The 20,122-nt window shown below is 41.6% G+C and overlaps 1 protein-coding gene across 2 annotated transcripts in view; it reads right to left on the reverse strand.

Moving 5' to 3' along the window:
• The window catches only part of SOBP (sine oculis binding protein homolog), a 160,075-nt gene that overhangs the window by 112,706 nt on the left and 27,247 nt on the right, over window positions 1–20,122 (reverse strand). For both annotated transcript variants that reach the window (XM_059176954.1, XM_059176953.1), the window contains exon 4: window positions 5,949–6,100. In XM_059176954.1, coding sequence (XP_059032937.1) covers window positions 5,949–6,100 — 152 coding nt within the window. The remainder of the gene's footprint in view (window positions 1–5,948; window positions 6,101–20,122) is intronic.

Genomic DNA, 20,122 nt, shown 5'->3' on the forward strand with positions numbered 1-20,122 from the left:
CCATTCTGGATAACAGATTAAAATTATTTCTCTGTTTTCCCTACAGCCTCCAAAATGTAGCCCACTAAAAACCAGATGGGGGTTGGGCGACTGGGTGGCTCAGTCGGTTAAGCAACTGCCCTCAGCTCAGGTCATGATCCTGGAGTCCTATGATGGAGTCCCGCATGGGGCTCCCTGCTCAGCTGGGAATCTGCTTCTCCCTCTGACCCTTCCCTCTCTCTCATTCTCTCTTTCTCTCACAAATAAATAAATTAAATCTTAAAAAAAAAAAAAAAAAAAAAACTAGACAGGGGTGCTACTCTTTTCTTGCAGTAGAAAACTTACCTGCCCCCTTCTCTTTGTGCTCCCGGTATCCCTTAAACCAGCGCTTCTCAGTGGTGTTCAAGTGTTCTGATAAACATGCTTACATGCCTCTCCCCTGAGTTTTGGGTGGCTGTTGGGGGGCACTAGGTCCCCCCAACACTACAGAAGCTCTGCCCCTGGAATCCATTCTGGCTTTCTTCAAGAGCCCAGGCATCACTTTAACCTGACCTACGTCTTGCTTCGCTGCCCCAAACTTTCCTGCTGGACTCCCACCGCAAAGGCATTTCAAAGGGCTAACACCTTCCCCCTCCTCTGCTATTGCTTTTCTCTGAGGTTCTCGTGTGCAGCCTCTCATCATTATTCCATTCCATATTCCAAAATACCACAGGATGAGAAAACAGTTGGGCTTGTTGTTCTTTCCCTAGAGCTTTCTGAGGACGCCCCTGTTTGCTGTGACCAAGAGGGAACTCGGCCACTGGAGGACAGACAGAAGCCCTGGGTGGGGCAGTGGGGGCCACGGTCTATGCAGCCAGTGGACAGGCTTGTGGCATAGATCCAAAAGGCAGAACCAGAGTGATCGTGCTGCAGGCCAGGGGAGATAGACCCAGAAGTCTCACTGACACCCCGTAAATTCCAGGTGAACCTGCAGGAAGAACTCTGGCGCTTCCCTGGAATGTTTACTGCTCAATTGAGAATATTTGCAAGCAACTGGCAAAAGCAAGTCTGTGGCCTGAGATTCGGGCAGTCTAAGAACGTTAATTACAAATAATTTCTTAACGTCCTTCCCCCAAATTTCATGAATAATAACCATGTTGCAAATTAAATCTTGCAGGTGTTTCAAGGGAACAAAGTAGCCAGGTTAATCACTAGATTTGCAGGGCGACTGTTATGCATTTCTTCTGCGTTACTAGGTTCGATAATTAAGTCTGAAACTGAGAACCTTTTCCAAGATATCTTCAAGTTTAATAAAAAGACCAATACAGAAGTGCCCCTTATCCATGGTTCACTTTCCATGGTTTCAGTTATTTGTGGTACACTGTGGTCTAGAAGCAGATGATCTTCCTGATTTATCATCACAAGGTCAAGAGTGGCCTAGCACTACTTCACAACGCCTACGTCTCACAGCATCACAAGAAGGTCAGTACAGTAAAGATATTTTGAGAAAGAATCCACATTCACATAAGTTTTATGACAGTATATTATTATAACTGTCCTATTTTATTATTAGTCCTTATTATATAGTGTTTAATTTATAAATTAAACTTTATCATAGGTGTGTATGTATAGGTAAAAATATAGTATCAGGAGGGTTCAGTACTATCCATGGGTTCAAGCATGCACTGGGAGTCTTAGAAGGTCTCCCCCGGGGTCAGGGAGGACTACTGTAGTCTAAATAAAAATGTGTCCTCAAATAATATGATACATGCTAATTAGTGATGGGTTTTCCAAAAGGGATCTCTTCAAAGAAAAAATCACTGTGAATGTAGGAAATCATTTAAAAGTGAGATAAATGCTTTATTATACAATATTCCCCTCTTTCAATATTTGTTGTTATTATCATCACGATGGCTAGCAATTTAATGATAGGATTTGCAAATGTTGTTTCTCCTTATACCCATCTAATCTTTAATTCATCCTTATTGTTATCCCTTATCTACACAGCTTACTTTCCTCCACGGTCTGGTGGTGGACAGCAACGTTATGACGTTGAAGGAATATTTCTATCTATTCTTGTTTCAAATTACAGGGAAATTAGACCAAGGAAGTAAAACTTTGGTGTTTTTAGGCAATTGTGTCTGTTACTAAAATATCAATGCCATGAACCCATAAAGAACACTAAAATTTAAGATCTTAACAAAGAGAAGAAAACAATCATTTGCATTGCCGGCATTGGCCATTTGTCTTGAGTTTTTATTTCCTTCTTGATTTATGGACATGAGTTTAGATAATGAGATATTTTCCCAAGCAGAAGGAAAAAGACCAAACATGGGCTATTTGGAGATGACTACTACTTGTGGTCTTGTTACTCTTGTTTTTAAAGAGATAATGATTACAAGGCATCCTCCCTCAGGAAAGACAATTTCTAAGTGTTATTTTGCAAAGTAAAACTGGTGTTCGTGAAACAAAACATGTGAGCATCTCCTGCAAAACCATTAAGACACCTCTGCAACTTTTCAACTCCTAGGCGAATCACTAGGCTAGAAATGTTCCCAAGTCCTTCTCTACTTGTGACCTCAAAAAGGGGCTGGGAAAAGAGCAAGCTCTTAGTTCCCTGAAAATTCTCCAGTGCATCGAGTAATGAGACGCACATACCATTGCTCAGCCAATGCCCATAGACTACAAAAGTATTTTTCTTCCCCACTGTTTAAAAACTTTGGAGCCAGCAATGGAGGCTGTTGGGGATAAGGAGTCCACAAAATGTAATTACAAATTAACACTATCACTTCTTAGAGCCGATGTCCTGAAATGTATAAGCTAGTAGTTAGGTTCCTTAAGTGAATACAGCTGTGACTCACAGTACCCCCTCCGAACAGAAACATCGTGAAGAAAGCCTACGTCTGTGTAGTGATCCAAACAACCCTTCAAATAAAATTGTAAACTTTATTATTCAGTTTAAAAATATAAACTACATGCCCAAAAGGGTTAACTTGGCTGGAGCCTTCCCACCTTACTTGTTAGGGCCAGGGTTTGAGAGAGACGTATATGACATGACGTTCTCAACCGACTCCATCAAACAGACACAGAGACCCAGAGAAAGAAGGGTGGAGAAGTAAATGAAATTTAAAGAGCCAATTTTCAGGGGGCCTTCATTTTGAGAGTTGGGCTATTTTTGTCCTTGTTTTTAGCAGCAAATCAATTCCTGCCTCCATACCCAAGCATTTGTGAAGAGAAGAGCAGGGGAACCACAGGCACAGCTGTCCAATTTACATTCACAAATGCAGGTGTTGCTCAGACACAAAACAGAGGTCAGCTGAATGCGGCTCCTAATTAGCTACCTTTTCTACTAGGATTTTTCTTTGTAAAGTTATGCATGCAATTTGGGTTCAACTTAGAGACCATTTTTAGATCCCAGCATGCCATCCACCAAGAAGCGGGCTGTCATTATAAAGCATAATTTACAGCATAGTTAACTTTACATGTATTTTAAAATCTACATTACACCTAAGGCAAATTTCTCTTCTCCACACACATTACCCACTCTGTTTTCCATCCCCTTCTGCCTATCTAAAATTTAGTGCAGAATGTAGCCGGAAAATCTTTTATGACAGCACAGGAAGAATTTTGCCCTTTTTCTAAGATTAAGGAAGTCCACAATTTTAATAATGAGGACTAAAGACTTGGTTAAACGGCACAAGAAAAGTAGCTATTTGCTATTGTCTTCAGTGGGGAACACCCTGGGGCTTATTACAGCAGTTCTTAGAAATGGCAGCATGGAGACTGGTATCGAATACAAGCCATTAGGAAACCCAAGCCCTAAATGAAATGACCACAAAATCCTATCAGTTAACAGAAATGCAGCAGCTGTACATGTTTTTTGTAATACAATAGGATATTGTTGCAGAGATAACACTCTTAAAATTAAAAAAATTAAAAAATAAAAAAAGCATCCAGCAAGCAATGTGACCGCTTTATTCCCCTATTTGAAAAATGAGAAAGTATAGTGTGGCAGAGCTTTGGAATACATAAATAAGCATGAAGATTGTGGAGAAGACAGGTATTGTATGTACACTAATGGGCTGCTGGGATCAGCTGTCAAAGTCACTGGCTAAACTTGAAGCCACTGTGACTCCCAGCTTCTGCAAGATGTTCAAAGACCTACCCTGGTAATACCCTGCAGGAAGCGAAAGGTTACCTGCTGTACGTATAATCCAAGTACTAATTCTTATCTTGGCTCCCAATTTTGTATCTTTTAAAACTGCATGCTAGAGAAGTTTAAATTCAGTTCGACCTTAAACTTTATAATGATGTAATATTACACGTTATTTATAATGATATATATTTTTATATACGGCTATTTCAGAGGCTTACTAAAGTCAAGTCGTTTGGCAAAAGATGATACGTATCACAGGGATTGTAACAAATTCATCTCTCTTGATTGTACTCACTATAGGCTGTCCATCAAGATTCAGACCCATAATCCTTCAGAACCATAGAAAGACAAAAACCCCTGTTCTCTAGCCATCTTCTTGGTTGGAATGCAAAGTATTTTGTTGTGGTAAGTAGGGCTTTGAAGATGAAAGCGCTGGGTCCACTCCTGTGATTGTTACCCCAGTGCTCAGCATTCAAAACGGGAGCCCCCGGATCTCAGAGATCATTTTAATCCTCCTATATTAAAACAAAACGTGTCTCCCATGCATGCTCTAACCTCCTTCCTCTGGCATCTCATTGGCCCCTCCCGAGGGAAGATGAACTCGACTGTTGACTGTCCCAAAAGAATTCCAAACAATTTCCTTACTTGCCTCCCTGTTCCAGTGAAGATTATGAGCCTAATTCTTCGAGACTGCTACTAAAATTCCACCCTGCTGGTTCCTGCAGCCTAATTCTTTCAGCATTATGTTTTTTGGCAGAATGATGTGACCCAAATTTGCAGGAGACAATTTGCTGCAACAGTGCTTCTTGCAATGCAGTGAACCCGAGATTAGCATTCCAGGATTACAAATATCAGACTTTAAAAAAATAATAATAATAATTGTTTGCTTCGAGAAAAGACAGATTTCAAGCTCGTATTATGGAAATGGAAATGCTTGGCAAAATGTGGACAATTTAATGAATTAAAGAAAGTTTTCCAGATTAATGGAAAACAATCAAGAAGTAGCAATTTACTTCAGTAAGTGGTGGCAAAATGCTACAGTGGTTCTTTTAAAGATTACAGAAATAGCTGTGCATGTCTGTGTGTGTGAGATTGTAAAACCATCATGCATTCCATTTCTCAACACTGGTGGCTGATACTATTCTAAAAGGACATTTTTCAGAGCTGAGGTGTCTTAAAATAAAACAAAACAAAAACTGATGAACTATGGCTGTCCCTGTGTTCACCCACCAGGCTGCTCACCAAGGCTTGGCTGTGTGAGCGAATGTTGGTTCAGGTATCCATTATTTCACCTTTTCTCGGTTTCAATCAACTTGTACATAAGGCATCAAGTGAGACCTGACGTTCTTCTTGATTCGAATTTTGTGGATCAGGTTTTGTAAAGAGCCAGAGCAATATCCCCATTGGGAACAGATATGAAACTGCGTGGACTAAAGCTTTCTGGCCACGCTTCCGTGGCTCGCTCCTCGGCCTGTGTAAGCCATCTCTACCACTTATCTTTCGTGAACTCTAGCCTACCCCCTCTACTGCTGGAGAGACGCTGGCACCTCCAATGTCACTCGGCTGCGACCACCGCCACCGCGTCCCTCCTCACCCGATTCTCATTCACCCTCTCAGAATCCAAACATCAAGACAGAGAAACGGAAGAACAGGGGACACTTAGAAGGGGATTCCTCATTCCGAAAGGTTAAGAATGACAGAGCAAGAGAACAGACACAACAGAAAAAAATAAAATCAAAGGAAAATGTGCACAGTGTTTTCAGCTAGAAGCTAGAGGCGCATGCGCACGTGGTCTGGGGAGGCCTGCACGGCCGCCTCTCTCTAGTGCTCTTACCTTATTTCTCTTGAAGTAGGCTCGTCGGCAGGCCGCAAAGCACTTCTCGCTGCAGAAGCTTTTCACCTCACTTCCCATACTCAGGGAATAGCGCTTGATTCCCACTTTCTGGCACCAGGCACACATTATTTGTACATTTGACACATCATCTTCTATAATAAAAGTATAAGAAAAATGTTCATATCAGAAGCAAACATCCCTTCAAACTTAGACACACCCTGAGCCTGACAGAGCTACCTGAGGCCAAATTTCAATTTCTGCACCTCACCGCTTTCTCACCTCCGTAGGGGAACCAGCTCCTGAGGGGAAGACTCAGTGCTTGCTTTCACTCTTTCTTTTTTTTGTTTTCCTATTTATTTATTTATTTATTTTTTCTTGGTTGGCTCTTACGTCTCCAAAAAAACATCATTTACTTAAAATCCAGACTATGAATGCACACCCAGGAGGGCTCCCAGGGGCTTCTTAGCCTGGCAAAATTGCATTTTCTACCTGGTTAAGCCAGGCCCAGTTGTCATGAAGCTGCTAAAATGACCCGTTTCCTCAAAGGTGCTGCTAAAAGCCTTTGAGGGCCACATGAGGTGGGACACCCGAGTGCTAACCCACAAATGTGATGTCCTTGTGTGCACCTTGAGGGTCAGGAACCAGACTCCATCTTGGTCAGCCTGGTGCTTACCACTGTTAGAGGACATGGGGCGGCATTTACCCTTGTGATGTCATGCTTCCCAAGTGGTATGGCTAAGTCAAAAAAGGAAGGATGTGAGTGGCCAGATGCCATCGATGAAAAGGCCCTAGCCTGGCTCACTCAGCAGTGTCTTATGACAAAACCTTCCTGCATGGGTGTCCTCAGGGAGGCACAGGCCTGATTTAAATTCTCTCCATGTGATGTAGCTCATGTCCCGAAATGGAGGGATGGTAATGGAGGTGTCAGGCATGAGACCTGAGGTCACACAGCCGTAAAGATCATTCTCGGCTAGGCTGGTCGTCCTAGCAGCTCCTGCAGGACCTGCGGCCCAGGTCATGGAGACGTGCAGAATGACGTTAAGTGGTATGCGAGAATTTTCAATAATTAAAATCCTGCATTTCTTTCCCTTTGCAAGAGAAGAAAACAAATTTTACGGGTGAAACAAGCCCATAATATCACGAATATTACTGCTTCAAGCAAAGAGAGGCTTTTAAAGTGAGTCGGTTAACAAAATATATTGAGTAAATCATAATGCAGGTGATAAGAAGTTCTGACAAAAATGTGACAGTGATATTCAAATGACTCAAGTCTGGGATATACCGGTCTATTTAGGGGTGGGAGCAATAAAAGGAGACTTTAATTAGAAGTCTACAAAATAGGTTCTTGCTGCCTCCTAGGAACTTTTGCTGTATTTTGAGTCTTCTGATCCTCCCAATTGACAATGTATGTACATATGACTGATTGCCACTATCAGCCACATTTCTTCTTCCTTTATGAATTTTTTTTTTTTTTTTTAAGCTCTCCCAGACTCGTGCTCCAGACGTGAATGGTAATCACAAAATCCCCAATAAGTTCTGGTATAGTGTCATCTGATTTCTGAATAAAATCCCCCAAAGACTAATTGCTAGGCAAGGCCTGGTCCATGAGTTGTTGACATATTCATGGTTCGTACAGTCTGTCATGCAATCATTCCATTTCCAGGGAAAAGATTTGGTTTGAGGCAGTGCGGTCATCAGCCTGCAAAATTAGAAGCAAACTAATTTGTAGTGCAGTGATACGGCTCTTTTTCCCCTGAGTATCATCACTCAGAACTATGGGCAGCATTTTATTTACCTTAATGGAATAAATATTGTCATTTTAATGACCACTTTTTTTTCACAAATTACATTATGTGATCCGTTGTTAATTACCAGATGAGACTTGTAAAAATGACCTTTGATATTAATCAAACATTTTTGATAACGTAACTTTCTTTAAATAGAGTCATAACACAAATTCACATGTCATACAATTACTGCATTTTCGAATTTGTCCTAGTCAAAGAAAGCTTTATTTCTATTTTATATGGTCCCTAATATGGCGTCTGTCTACACATAAACATTTTACATGAAATGTCTATAGACGTGAAATGTTATAGACATGAAAACTGAACAAAACTCTATAATTTACCTCAGGGTATGAAGTTTTTTTTTTTTTAATTAGATTAGAAATAGTATATTTTAAAAATAATCATCTGTCATTCCTAACTAATGAGAACTACTGGTTTCTATCGTTCCCAATTGATTAGCTGCTTTAAAATAGTGAAGTCCTAAAAAAGAAGATAATACATCAGAATGCTCCCCAATGATCCGATGGCAATATGTTTGATTCTGGTGAAATCTGAAAGGAAAAGAAATTTTTATGGGGGAAATTACTTGGCCTCCAAGTTCAAAAAAGAGTCCGTACTTCCCAAGGAGCCTCTTTAGAACAACCACTCGGTTCCCCTTGTTGTTCCTTCCCTTGGATTGTCTTGTTTGAGAAACAAAACCTAAAATCCTTCCTTCTAGATCTTTAATGGATACAAATAAGATAAAATAAAATAATCCACCATAATGGACTAAAATTGAGATGGAAAAGGGAAGAGAACAAAGCACTAATGAGGCGGGCACACAGCCTGGCAGGAAGGAGGCTGGGGAGAGGCTCGCCATCGCCCTCACGCTTCCCTCCATCACCGCCAGGCAGAGTAGCCGGTCAGTTTTTCAAGAGGAGGCAAGGATTCTCTCTTACAACAGACCTAACAGAGAAACAAAAAGTAGAATTTTAAGGGAGATTGTTTTTACAAATCAGCTGTACTAGAAAGCAACAATATGAGAAGATGAGACAAAAGAAATTGTGCACTTTTGTTTTGTATGTGGCAGTTGGAAAACTCTTAGAATGGTGGTTAGCATCTGTCTTGTTAAATAATTCAGTATTCCCATCCGTTTCTCATAAAATTCCATTTCATAAAGGCAAACACTTGGGAAAAAATTCCATTGGATTTCTCCTTTTCTGTCATCAAACTGTTACCAAGAGCTGGTACTCCAAAGATGGGAAAACATTTTCAGATAACTCAGGTACTCCAGTCTTATAAAAGCCATTTTTATTCATGTTATACTTAAGAAACTAAGAACTATAATTATCTAAGTTAATTTTTCAGCTACAACATAGCTCAGAATTCGGGCCCTAGACATGAGATGGTGTCCCATCTTAAATGGGTATAACTGTACCCCTAGCAAAATGAGCTTTTCTTAAGTGCTTAAAACCAAAGGGATAGGCTTGTCTCAACAACCACATTTTTTAAAAACCTGAAATCTGGTAATTATATGCATGCTTGTAACTGGCAACATAGAAGGCCCCAGCATTTTAGCTTTTCTAACTTGATCTGCTGTAAAAAAAGAAAATTTATTTAAAAAAATATTTCTTTGAACTAAGGAAAACCTGATTTCCTATCTTATATTTAGACTAAAGACTGTGCCATTAGAGACTTGAGATTACCTCAAAGAAGACTGGTGTTACTGATTTTTCCTTACAGCCATTAGCTGAGTCTTTTTCATAATGAACAATGCAACAACAAATGCAAAATATTTACAGCATTAAGTCACATTCCCAAGGCCAATAGTTTGTATAACATGATAAAATTTTCATATGATAATACCATATAAATATGCATCAATCAAAATATGCATGTTTCTATTAATCGTGAAAATTTTGTACCACCTTTTTAGGATTTAATTAAGCAAAATGTTTAAGGCATTTTCTTTACAATCTAGTATTCAAAGAGCTCTAGAACATTATTCCATTTTTACATCCCAGAAGGAGAAGTTCAGATTAATTACTATGAGATGAAATCAAAATTGTATTTATTTATCATCATGCAGAGAAGTATGAGATCAAGCATTTCTGGAATGCCTTGCTGAAATTGTTTGAGAAACTGCCTTTTCTGGTGACTTTCAAATATAAGGATGGCCATTGGTCGATGGCATTCTAGGGGCAATTGAATTGACTATGAACACGCATACTAGCTTAACTGACCAGAACACAAAGAAAATCAGGAGGGTCTTAATGGACCCCAAGGGATTAAACTGAGGATTTACCACCCCTTTGTAACTTTCATGAGAGTCCAAGACTTAGGACAAAATCTGAAAGGATTTGCTGGTGATGTTTCTCTCCTCCAACAGTTCCTGGAATGCACACATCCAGATAATCATTTCAAGATTTGAATTATATTTGAGACAAGTTGCAAGGCAGTCTGAAAGGACTCCTGGGTGTTCTCCACACCATGAAAGGACAGTACAGCACGGGTAGCATTCTGTTACTCTATTTGTCAGAGTAGCTATATTTAAGAACACAGATGAAGACATAGGCTGGAAGGCAGGCAAGAAACTAAGGTTGAAGTTTGCTTTCTTTGTAGCCCTTCTTGGAATAATTCAACTCCAAAAATTTTGATGCAATCCCATTCAAAAGCCTCTACAGAGCCCTACAGAAGCTTCTGTACAATTCTTTAGGTTCTAGAAGTGAACATACAAGGAGACCTGGAGAAAATTTGGAACACTGAGCCCAAAGGAAAATAATCATAACTAGCCATCATTCAGTATTTCATGGTGGCAGGCACAGTGCAAAGTTCTTTAAATCTACCATTTAATCTTAATCACAACCACTGTTCCCCAGACAAATATTAACTGATCCCCTCTGTACCGATGGGTAAAGGGAGGTTTAGAAGGTTAGCAATTTACTCCAAATCAAAGAGCCAGTACATACCAAAGCCTAGACTCCAGAGCCCAGGCTCTTGACTACAACATCTTAGAGACGAGGGCCTTTCTGAAAACATGAGATTACACTCCATCCACATGGACTTCCCTCTGCAAAAAGGACTAAAAGCTGTCACAAGATTCTGTTACTTACACAGCCCCCTGCTCCATGACACACTAATAGACAAAGAAAATGAAATCAAAAAGGTCAAAATGTCTTTGAGGAGACAGCTCAAGTGTTATTCAATCAATATTTGTTGATTGATTTTCAAAAAAAGTTAAAGGCTCACAATGCAAGCCTTTATTTCTTTATGACTATGAGACTTGGATTTGCTGCATTCTGTCTGAACTTTCACCAGCAAGTGCCACTTAAACATTAAACAAGGAGCCAGAGCCAATAATACCTGGATCTCAGGAAGCAGTCATTCTACCCACAGGCAAGGAGTACTCTTCCCGGTTTTCTGTTTAGTCAGGAGGGGGATCACAGCAAGACATGGATTGATTTTCCATGTGGGTGAAGCAGGGAATCACTTACATCTGTAACTCCAAAGATGCCACTAAGAATATCCTAGCTTCAAAAATTATGCCACAACTCCTCACTAACATTAAATTCTACCATTAGAGAGTAATTTATATGGCCATATACTTTTTATATCCCATTAAAACACAAATTCCCTAAAAGCAGTAAAATTCAGTAAATAGTTGCCAATTATGACTTATGCTTTAAAATCAGTGGTTCTTTCTGAAAAACGAGTTTTCACAGAGAATGGGGAAAAGGGCTGAGAACAAGGTTTTAATGAGAGATGTGGAGGGCAGAATGGGACAGGTTATGGTATGAGAAGCCTGTGGTCACTCACTGCTTTGCTAAAGTCTAGCCCTGGGCATACAGATAGAGAAAGCTGAGGCCAACCAAGCAAAGAGTGGACAGGAAAAAATACTATCTGAGCATACAATAGCAGCTCTATCTCCAGACTGCCTTTTAGATGAGAATATTAAAAAGTAGGAGATGAAGGAGGTGAGAGGAATAGCATATAGACAGGGACCTCTGGAAAAGAAAAGCAACAGGCAGATCCACTTAACACCACCTCAAGGGGGTGAATTTTTGTTGTTGTTGTTGTTGTTGTTTGTTTGTTTGAGTGAATGAGGTAACACACGCTGCTTAGCAAACCTCAGTCGCTATTATTTGAAAGACAATGTGATGGAGTGCCAGGAACCAGAGACAGAGGACTTAAGTGAGAGTACTAACACTGCAACTTCCAGTTGTACAGCACTCTAGTTGAGTGACCCACAGGCACTCAACTGACAGTAATGCCCACCCTAACTATAGTTGCGGTGAGAATGAAATGATAGAGAAGCAGCCACATCCTACATGCAAACGAGCCTGCCTTAGGATTACTAGCAACTAGAGCTGCAAGAAAAGGGAAAGGTCAGCTGTATACATCTGGAGAGGTCGGATGACCAGGCTCCAGTTTCCTCAATCACATCCGGGTCACCCGTATGCAGTCTGGAGAGGCCCAGATGACCAGGCTTCGGTTTCCTCAATCACATCCGGGTCACCCGTATGCACTCTGGAGATGTCCGGACGACCAGGCTCCGGTTTCCTCAGTCACACAGCCCCTCCCCATGGATGACATCTGCAGAATCACTATCTTTGACTACAAATAGCAACCCTGTTAATTGGTTAAATTTCACTAACTCAGACTATTTAAGAGTAAAGCCATTACATTTAATAAAAGCTTCACTTACAGTTATTCTTTTTAAAAATTACTTAACTTGAATTAATAGTTGACAAGGTGTTGCCAAATATATCACTGTACTGCCAGATGTTCTGTAATTAATAGATGGGAATTCTTGGTAATTATTACATCAACTAGCTACACATGGGTGGATCTTCCTAAGTGCCTGAGAAGTTTGCTCTTTTAAAAAGTATCATAGTAACAACTGAAAATCTCTGCCACCTTGGTAACTGAACTATCAAAAATTGCCAAATAATAGAGTCTGAATGAATACAATTTTATTGGACTTATTTCCCGTTAAAAGGCTAGGTACCGGGGCGCCTGGGTGGCTCAGTTGGTTAAGCAACTGCCTTCGGGTCAGGTCGTGATCTCAGAGTCCAGGAATCAAGTTCCGCACCAGGCTCCCTGCTCAGCAGAGATTCTGCTTCTCCCTCTGACCCTCTCCCCTCTCATGCGTGCACTGTCTCTCTCTCTCTCACTCTCATTCTCTCAAATAAACAAATAAAACCTTTTTTTAAAAAGGCTAGGTACAATGAAATCATAGAGGTTCCATACAACTATGATTCTTCATAGTACCAAAAATTACCCCTATTTTTTTCTTTTGGAAATAAAGCCATTTGAATTGATTTCAAGAATTATTTATTATTATTATTATTTTTTAAAGATTTTATTTATTTATTTGACAGAGAGAGCAACAACAAGAGCAGGAGCACAGCAGGGGGAGTGGGAGAGGGAAAGCAGGCTTCCTGCTGAGTAGGGAGCCAGATGCATGGCTGAATCCCAGGACCCTGGGATCATGACCTGAGCCAAAGGCAGACACTTAAGAACGACTAAGCCACTCAGGCACCCCAAGAATTTTTTTTATGTTTTCGGCTGAGGTGATTTCAAGAATTTAAATGGTCCATGCCCCTCTAAATAGAGTGGTTCTTAACCCCAAAATAAAATCGAAATCTTGGGTACCTGGGTGGCTCAGTCAGTTAAGCATCTGCCTTCAGCTCAGGTCATGATCCCAAGGTCCTGGAATTGAGTTCTGAGATGGGCTCCCTGCTCAAGGGGTGGGGGGGGGGGGGTCTGCTCTTCCCTTTCCCTTTGCCCCTCCCTCAAGCTTGTGCTCTCTCTTGCTCACTCTTTCTCTCTGAAGCAAATAAATAAAATCCTCAAAATAAATAAAATCAAAATCTCTCTACAAAAACTAAAATTTGGTTCCAGTAAGTAAAAGGAATGAGCACACTGTACATAAAATAACAGCAAAATTACAGAATTTAGTTTTTTTAAATTCTAATGGAATATTCCTAGCCTATTTTTAATTTTGTGTGTATATATATATATATATATATATATATGATACATATATATGTGCAGAAATGTGTGTGTATATATGTAAAACATGTGACTCCAGAATGAATTAAACATCTACATGCTGGTCTCTGCTCTAGACAACTAGTCAAGAACAACCAGTTGAATAAGACACAGCCCCGTTCCCAAGAACAGAAAGAAAATTGTGTGCCTCATTATATGACAGGCGGACTGTGGTAAGAGAGAGGTTTGAAAACCTGTTAGAAGCCCAGAGTGGGGTCTGGAGGGAGAGAAAGTTCTAGAGGAGAAGGGAAAGGACAGAAGGAAAGCAGGAGCCAGGGCATGGGGCTCAGGGGTGGCACGGAGTCCTGAAGTTGCCCCATTCACCAGGATTGCGAGAAGAGAAAAGTAGATCAGACTGGGGCCTGAACAAGGAACCCCTTGAAGGATGTTTGACAAGGCAATGGAAGTGGCTCACCCTTATTCCACAAGTAATGGGGAGCTCCTGAATGTTTCTTAGTGGAAGATGACAGGATCAGAGACATGCCAAACAATGTTACTCCAGCAGGCTGGATCGGAATTCAGAAAGACTGGAATCTGGTTCTGCATCTGGGAGCCTCAGTAAGCAACAAGGCAGCAGGCTCCAAGTCTCCTTTGCCTTTGTGTGTTCAGCGCCTAGCACACAGCAGGGCTTAAACTATGTTGAATAAATAAATGGACACGTGGATGGACGGAGAGATGGACAGATAGAGAGGGAAGGAGATGAAGCTTGGAACCTACAGAGTGACAGTAGAAATGAAAAGACTTAACCGATTGCCTTCATCAATTCATCTCCCTGTGTTTCGTGTCAAAAAAGACCGGGGAAGGGACGCTTGGATGGCTCAGTCAGTAAAGCGGCTCCCTTGGGCTCGGGTCATGATCCCAGTGTCCTGGGATCGAGTCCCACATTGGGCTCCCTGCTCAGCAGGAAGCCTGCTTCTCCCTCTGCCTTTGCCTGCCACTCTGCCTACCTTGTACGCTCACTTGCTCTCTCTCTCTCTCTGACAAATAAATAAAAATAAAATCTTAAAAAAATACATTTCTTAAAAAACAAAAACAAAAACAAAAAAACTGGGGAAAAATCCAAAGAGTTCTTTGAGAAAATGGGCTGTGTAGTCAAAGTCAAACAGTGAATTTGCTTTACTTTCAGGGTCCCTTCCTCATTTATTTTCCCAACATTCAAACAAGGAAAATAGAACAAGAGATCCCATAAGCCTCAAGACAGCAATTCTCTCTTGAGTACCATTCTGAACTGGGATTCTCTAACAAGACACTATTAAGCACATGTGTATAAAGTTTCTCGGCATTAACTGGAATTTCTCCCCATAATTTCCCTGATTTGCCACTGAAGGGACTCCTGAGTCTCCTGGACAATCTCACCTTCACGTCTCAGTACTCACTGTGGAGAGTTGGTCTTTCCTACATAATCACCCCAAGAAACTGGAATAAGAAAGGAAGATGGTAGAACTTAAGAGCCAAGAAAACCTCTATGCGACATTACCCAAAGCACAATCCACAGAATACTAATCCCAGGAGACACTTAAATGGGAGTTATTATTAAAAAGGCTTCCATGGTTAAATACATATGAAAACATTGGGCTAAACAAAGTTAAATAATAGACCCTTTATCGTGAGCATTTTTGGTTCCACCAGTGTATAACTAGAAATCCTAAAAGAGGGAGATAGAATGCTATATTTCACCAATCTGACCATGGACACAGAATCCACAAGACTGGGCTTCTAAGGAAGCCTTCCCTGGATGTGCTGTTTTGAATTAGCACTGAAGCATGAGCACTTCCACATGGGTCATCAATTATCAGGCAAATCTCTCTTTTGCCCAGAAATGGGTCCTCCATTGCCAGGAGCTTTGTCCGCACTGGGCAAAAAGACAAAGCCTGAAGCCATGTGCCCACTGCTAGGTGGGCTGACCAGCACCTACTGGTCCTCAATAAACACCACCAGACGGAAAAAAGACATCCATGGTTCACAAAGTCCTGTCGTATCTGCTCCATGCACTCCATACAAAGAAGGCAACCCTTTTCCTGCAAAGTCCTACAGAAAAAAATAGCAGAAATGAATAATAAGGCAATGGGAGAGCAATATTGCTCTTAACACACTGAACCAGGTGGTTTCCATGGACAAAGAGCTCAAGTAAAATCCTGTCCCCCATTCCTGAGCCCTGCATCTGACCCTATGACCAAGCCAAATGCCTTGGGACAATGATACTGCAATCATGGGTTTGCTCTCCACTGGACCTCTCCCCTACATGGCTGAGGTCCACTCCCTGAGCCCCAGCACCTAGCTAATAGATGTATGTGATTAGGGAGCAAGGTCAAAATGTATGCACCAGCAAATCCATCACTGCTGGAAAAGAAATTCCAAGCCCCTGCTCCAGAGAGAGGGGCATCATCTCCAAAGAAATACAAATGGCACCATTTTAGGACTAAGGGGTCAAGCTGCTCTACATAGGAAGCCAGAACAAGAAAAGCGCTCCCCCATCACCTCCTATTTACAAAAAAGATAAGATCCCAGCCCTCAAGGAGCTTCCTATGGCTGTCCCCAGTGTAAAATGTCAAGGTGAAATAGAAAATGACCATGGAAAAGTCAGCCCTGCTCCCATGGCTCTATCACCACTCAGAGGTCACAAAAGCCAGGTATTTTTGGTGATGACAGAGAGGGATATAAACAGTCCCACTGGGCGGGGGGGGGGGGGGGGGGTGCATAAGCAGCCGCAACTGATTAGCAGGCCAAGTCCCACCTCTTGGCATTAGGGGCAGTCCAGGCAAGCAGCATACGGTGCCAAGATTACCATTCAAGGGGAGGTAAATTTATGAATTAGAGACTGGTGTCAAAGAGACACCTGAGTGCAATAGGTTGAAGAGTAGGTTGAAGTTCAAGTTCAGTAGGTCAAATAGTAGGAAGAACTTCACTCAAATAAATCTGTTAAAAGAACCAAGATGAACCTACTGGAACACTGCCAACAATAATTTACTTTCCTCTTCACCTTTCCATCTTGAACTATTCATTGAGATTTCTTGAATGAGAGCAACGAATGAGGAACTCTCTGAAGGGGTCCCATGGTAATCCCCATTCGGGAATGTTTTGGCATGAGATATCACATGCCAGAGGTGTCCAGCTATAGTAAAGGTGGAGGAGGGCCACACCAAAAGGAAATCTTTGAGAGTCTTTGCTTCTCTCTACATACTCCCTTTGGTCCATTTTGGCTATGTAATCCTGTGACTCCAGTTAGCATTCAGAAGGCGAAGAGTTCCAAATCAACATAGCTACCTCTCCTGAGATATTATTTCCAACTATCTCCCAGAATCTAAACCCATCATGTCCAAAGCTGCACACCCACCCTCCCCATTACCTGCCCCTTTCCTGTGTTTCCCCACTCGGTTTTTGCCCCTACCATCTATGCAGCTACCTGCAAGCAGAAATCTGGCATCTTTCCTGCTTCTTCTGTCCTTCCCACCTCCCACATTCTGATTATTCACCAGCTCCTCCTAAATATTTTTATAATATACCCACATTGATTCAATTCATGCATGCATTCATCAATTCATTCAATAAATAAATACATATTTGCCAAGTCTAACTATGTACCAGGAACTGTTCTAGATGCCCATCTTTATGGAGTTCACCACTGTCCATTCCAGTGAAGCCACCAACACCTCTGGCCCATCCTACAGGAAGCCTTCTCGCTCATTCCTGTCCAGTTCATTCCCTCCACTCAGGATATGAGAAAGTCCTCTGAAACCCAAGTCTGATCACTGCTCTCACCTGCTCAAAACACTTCAGTGGCATCCACTGCCCTCAAGAAGAACTTGGACTGCCTCAGCATGACCTCAATGAGCAGACCAGCCTCTCAGTTTGTCCCCTCTCTGGGCTCTGGCTTGTTCTACTTTCTTTGAGGTTCTCACTCTTCTCTGAGCCTTTCCATGTGCTGCTTCCTCATCCACAACCTCAAAATCATCGACTAATTCAGTCCTACTGCCCTTTCATTCTCTTACTTTAAACCTCATCCTAGGGAGGCCTTTCTTGACCCCAAACCTGGTCAGATCATGCAACACTCTGGACTTGATCACCACCAGATGGGACTGAGATTTCTTTTTAATGTCTGTCTCCGCCAGCAGACTGAGAGCCAGTTAAGACAAGGACCATGTCTGGTTCACTAGAATAAAATGTCTGACTTTGGACCTCAGCATAAGCAGCAGGAAAAGCAGAATCCTTACAAGGTGCACCATGGGTGGTTGGATGCCCAAGGTGGGGGTGAGGGTGGGGATAGGGGAGGAAGCCAAGGACACCATCTTCCGTAATCACTCAGAACAAAGTTGCTTTAGTGGGAAACACCAGTGAAAAGCCCCAGAACAGAATGTGATCGTTATTTCCACTTGCCTTGGCCAAGTCCATGAACTAAGTCTTCTCAATTTAACAGAAACTTTGAGAAGTCAGCATTGGGAATGTCCCTAGAATAACAAGAATTACCAACTTCACCATCACTTCTCTCTTAACCAAACTTTATTTATACCCTCAAATAAGTAATAGCAAACAGTTCAGTTGGGTCTAGGCTAATCCCAGAAATACATCCACCCTCTACAAGCAAAGGAAAATACAGCTGACATTTCCTCTTATTTCCTGTTAGCATCTTAGCACCTTGTTGACCTAGGGACAGGGTTTTCTGGAATCCTAACTAGGTCATACCCCTAGTTGCAGGCTATGTCAGGGATCAGGGCTATGTGACTTAGAATCCATGTTTAGACAGTGTCCCCAGTTCAGAAGTGAGTTCTGGCCCTGGCTCTGCCATTAATGCAACTTGGTGACCTTGAGAAGGTTGTTTAGCCTCTCAGCTTCATTTCATCGTCTGTAAAAGAGGGAATTTAACTAGATTATCCCTGAGGTTCCTTCTAACTAAAATTCTAGGAGTCTAAATCTGTCAAAATAACAAGATTCATTTAAAGGAGGGCATCCAGAGGATATTCTTTTTCTTTTTCTTTTTTTCTTGAAGTCCTGACTTAATTTCTTCCCTTTTTACCCTTCTGTATGGCCACCACTATTGTCCCTTACCATTTCCACAAGAGGCTTGGAAAATTCTTTGACTGATGGGATGACTTTAAAAGTAGCCCTTTCTGAGCTCTCCAGTATTTGCACCACCATGAATCTGGTAGTTTCTTTTTACTCCTTTATTAAATATTTATGCTTCACTTTAAAGGGAAACAACATGAATGTCCATAAAATTTTCCATTGATGCCTGATCTTTCACTGTGGACCTCCACATGCATGATATTTTATCACGAGTTTCCGAGAAAATAGACTCTGAGACACAAATTTGCATGCAGGTGGCTTATTGGGCATGTGATTCCAGGAAGTAAGAATGAGGGGCACAGGAAAAGAACCGGGGGAGGAAGAAGAGCCAATACAATGAAATAACCAATGGAAAGTGGTGTTCAATCATAAAAAACATTCTTTGGAGTATATGAAATACATTTCCTAGCTATTTGCCCAGGGGACAAAAGAAGGAAGAGTTTATTCACCAATTCTCATGCCCCACTGACCCAACGTGTTCATTCCTCTACACTCCCGGTTTGCACGCGTGTATGCGCCAAAAGGATTTCCATGATGCCCACACTGTCATATCAGAGAAGCCCCACAGCAGGAAGCTACAGACATATGCCACAAGTGTGAGGCAAGGCCCTTTCAGAATGCACAGGCCGAAGCTGTCAAAGGACCACTGCAATCACTGGACTAAGAGGTGGGACTAAGGGAATCCAGAGACAGGCTCAAGAGGTGTCCCATACACAGAGCTGTCACCACTGTCGAGTCTGCTTTCCCAGCCATGGCGCTATTGATATTGTCAGCCAGATAATTCCTTGTTGTGGGGCTGTCCCCTGCATTGTAGGAAGTTTAGTGCCATGGCTGGCCTCTACTCCCTGTATGCCAGTAACTTCCTCGCTCCCAGCTGTAGCAACCAAAATATCTTCAGCTATTCCCAACTATCCCCTGGGAGGCAAAGCAACCACTGGGGCAAAGTATTGAATATCCTATTTTTGTCACTCACCCAGTACCACTTCATTTCTCTCTACTTACATCATATCAAAAGCTGCTCTCAAGTAGACCACTTGGGGAGATATTTATGTCTTATACCTGCATCTTAACTTTCAGGTCTCGCTGTGATATTTTTCATGTAAGTAGATGATAATGCCTTAATAATAAAGAATGAGGAGATTTTAAATAGTTGATTTAAACAGTTGTCCGCAGTTGATTTTGATTAGTCTATAAACAGACTAGAGATGGGGGGAAATGCTGAAATTGTATTCTAGGATATAGTTAACTAAATCAGGAAGAGTAGGGGCGCCTGGGTGGCTCAGTGGGTTA

Source organism: Mustela lutreola, chromosome 6, assembly GCF_030435805.1.
Source record: "Mustela lutreola isolate mMusLut2 chromosome 6, mMusLut2.pri, whole genome shotgun sequence".
In the NCBI taxonomy this organism is placed as follows: Eukaryota; Metazoa; Chordata; class Mammalia; order Carnivora; family Mustelidae; genus Mustela; species Mustela lutreola.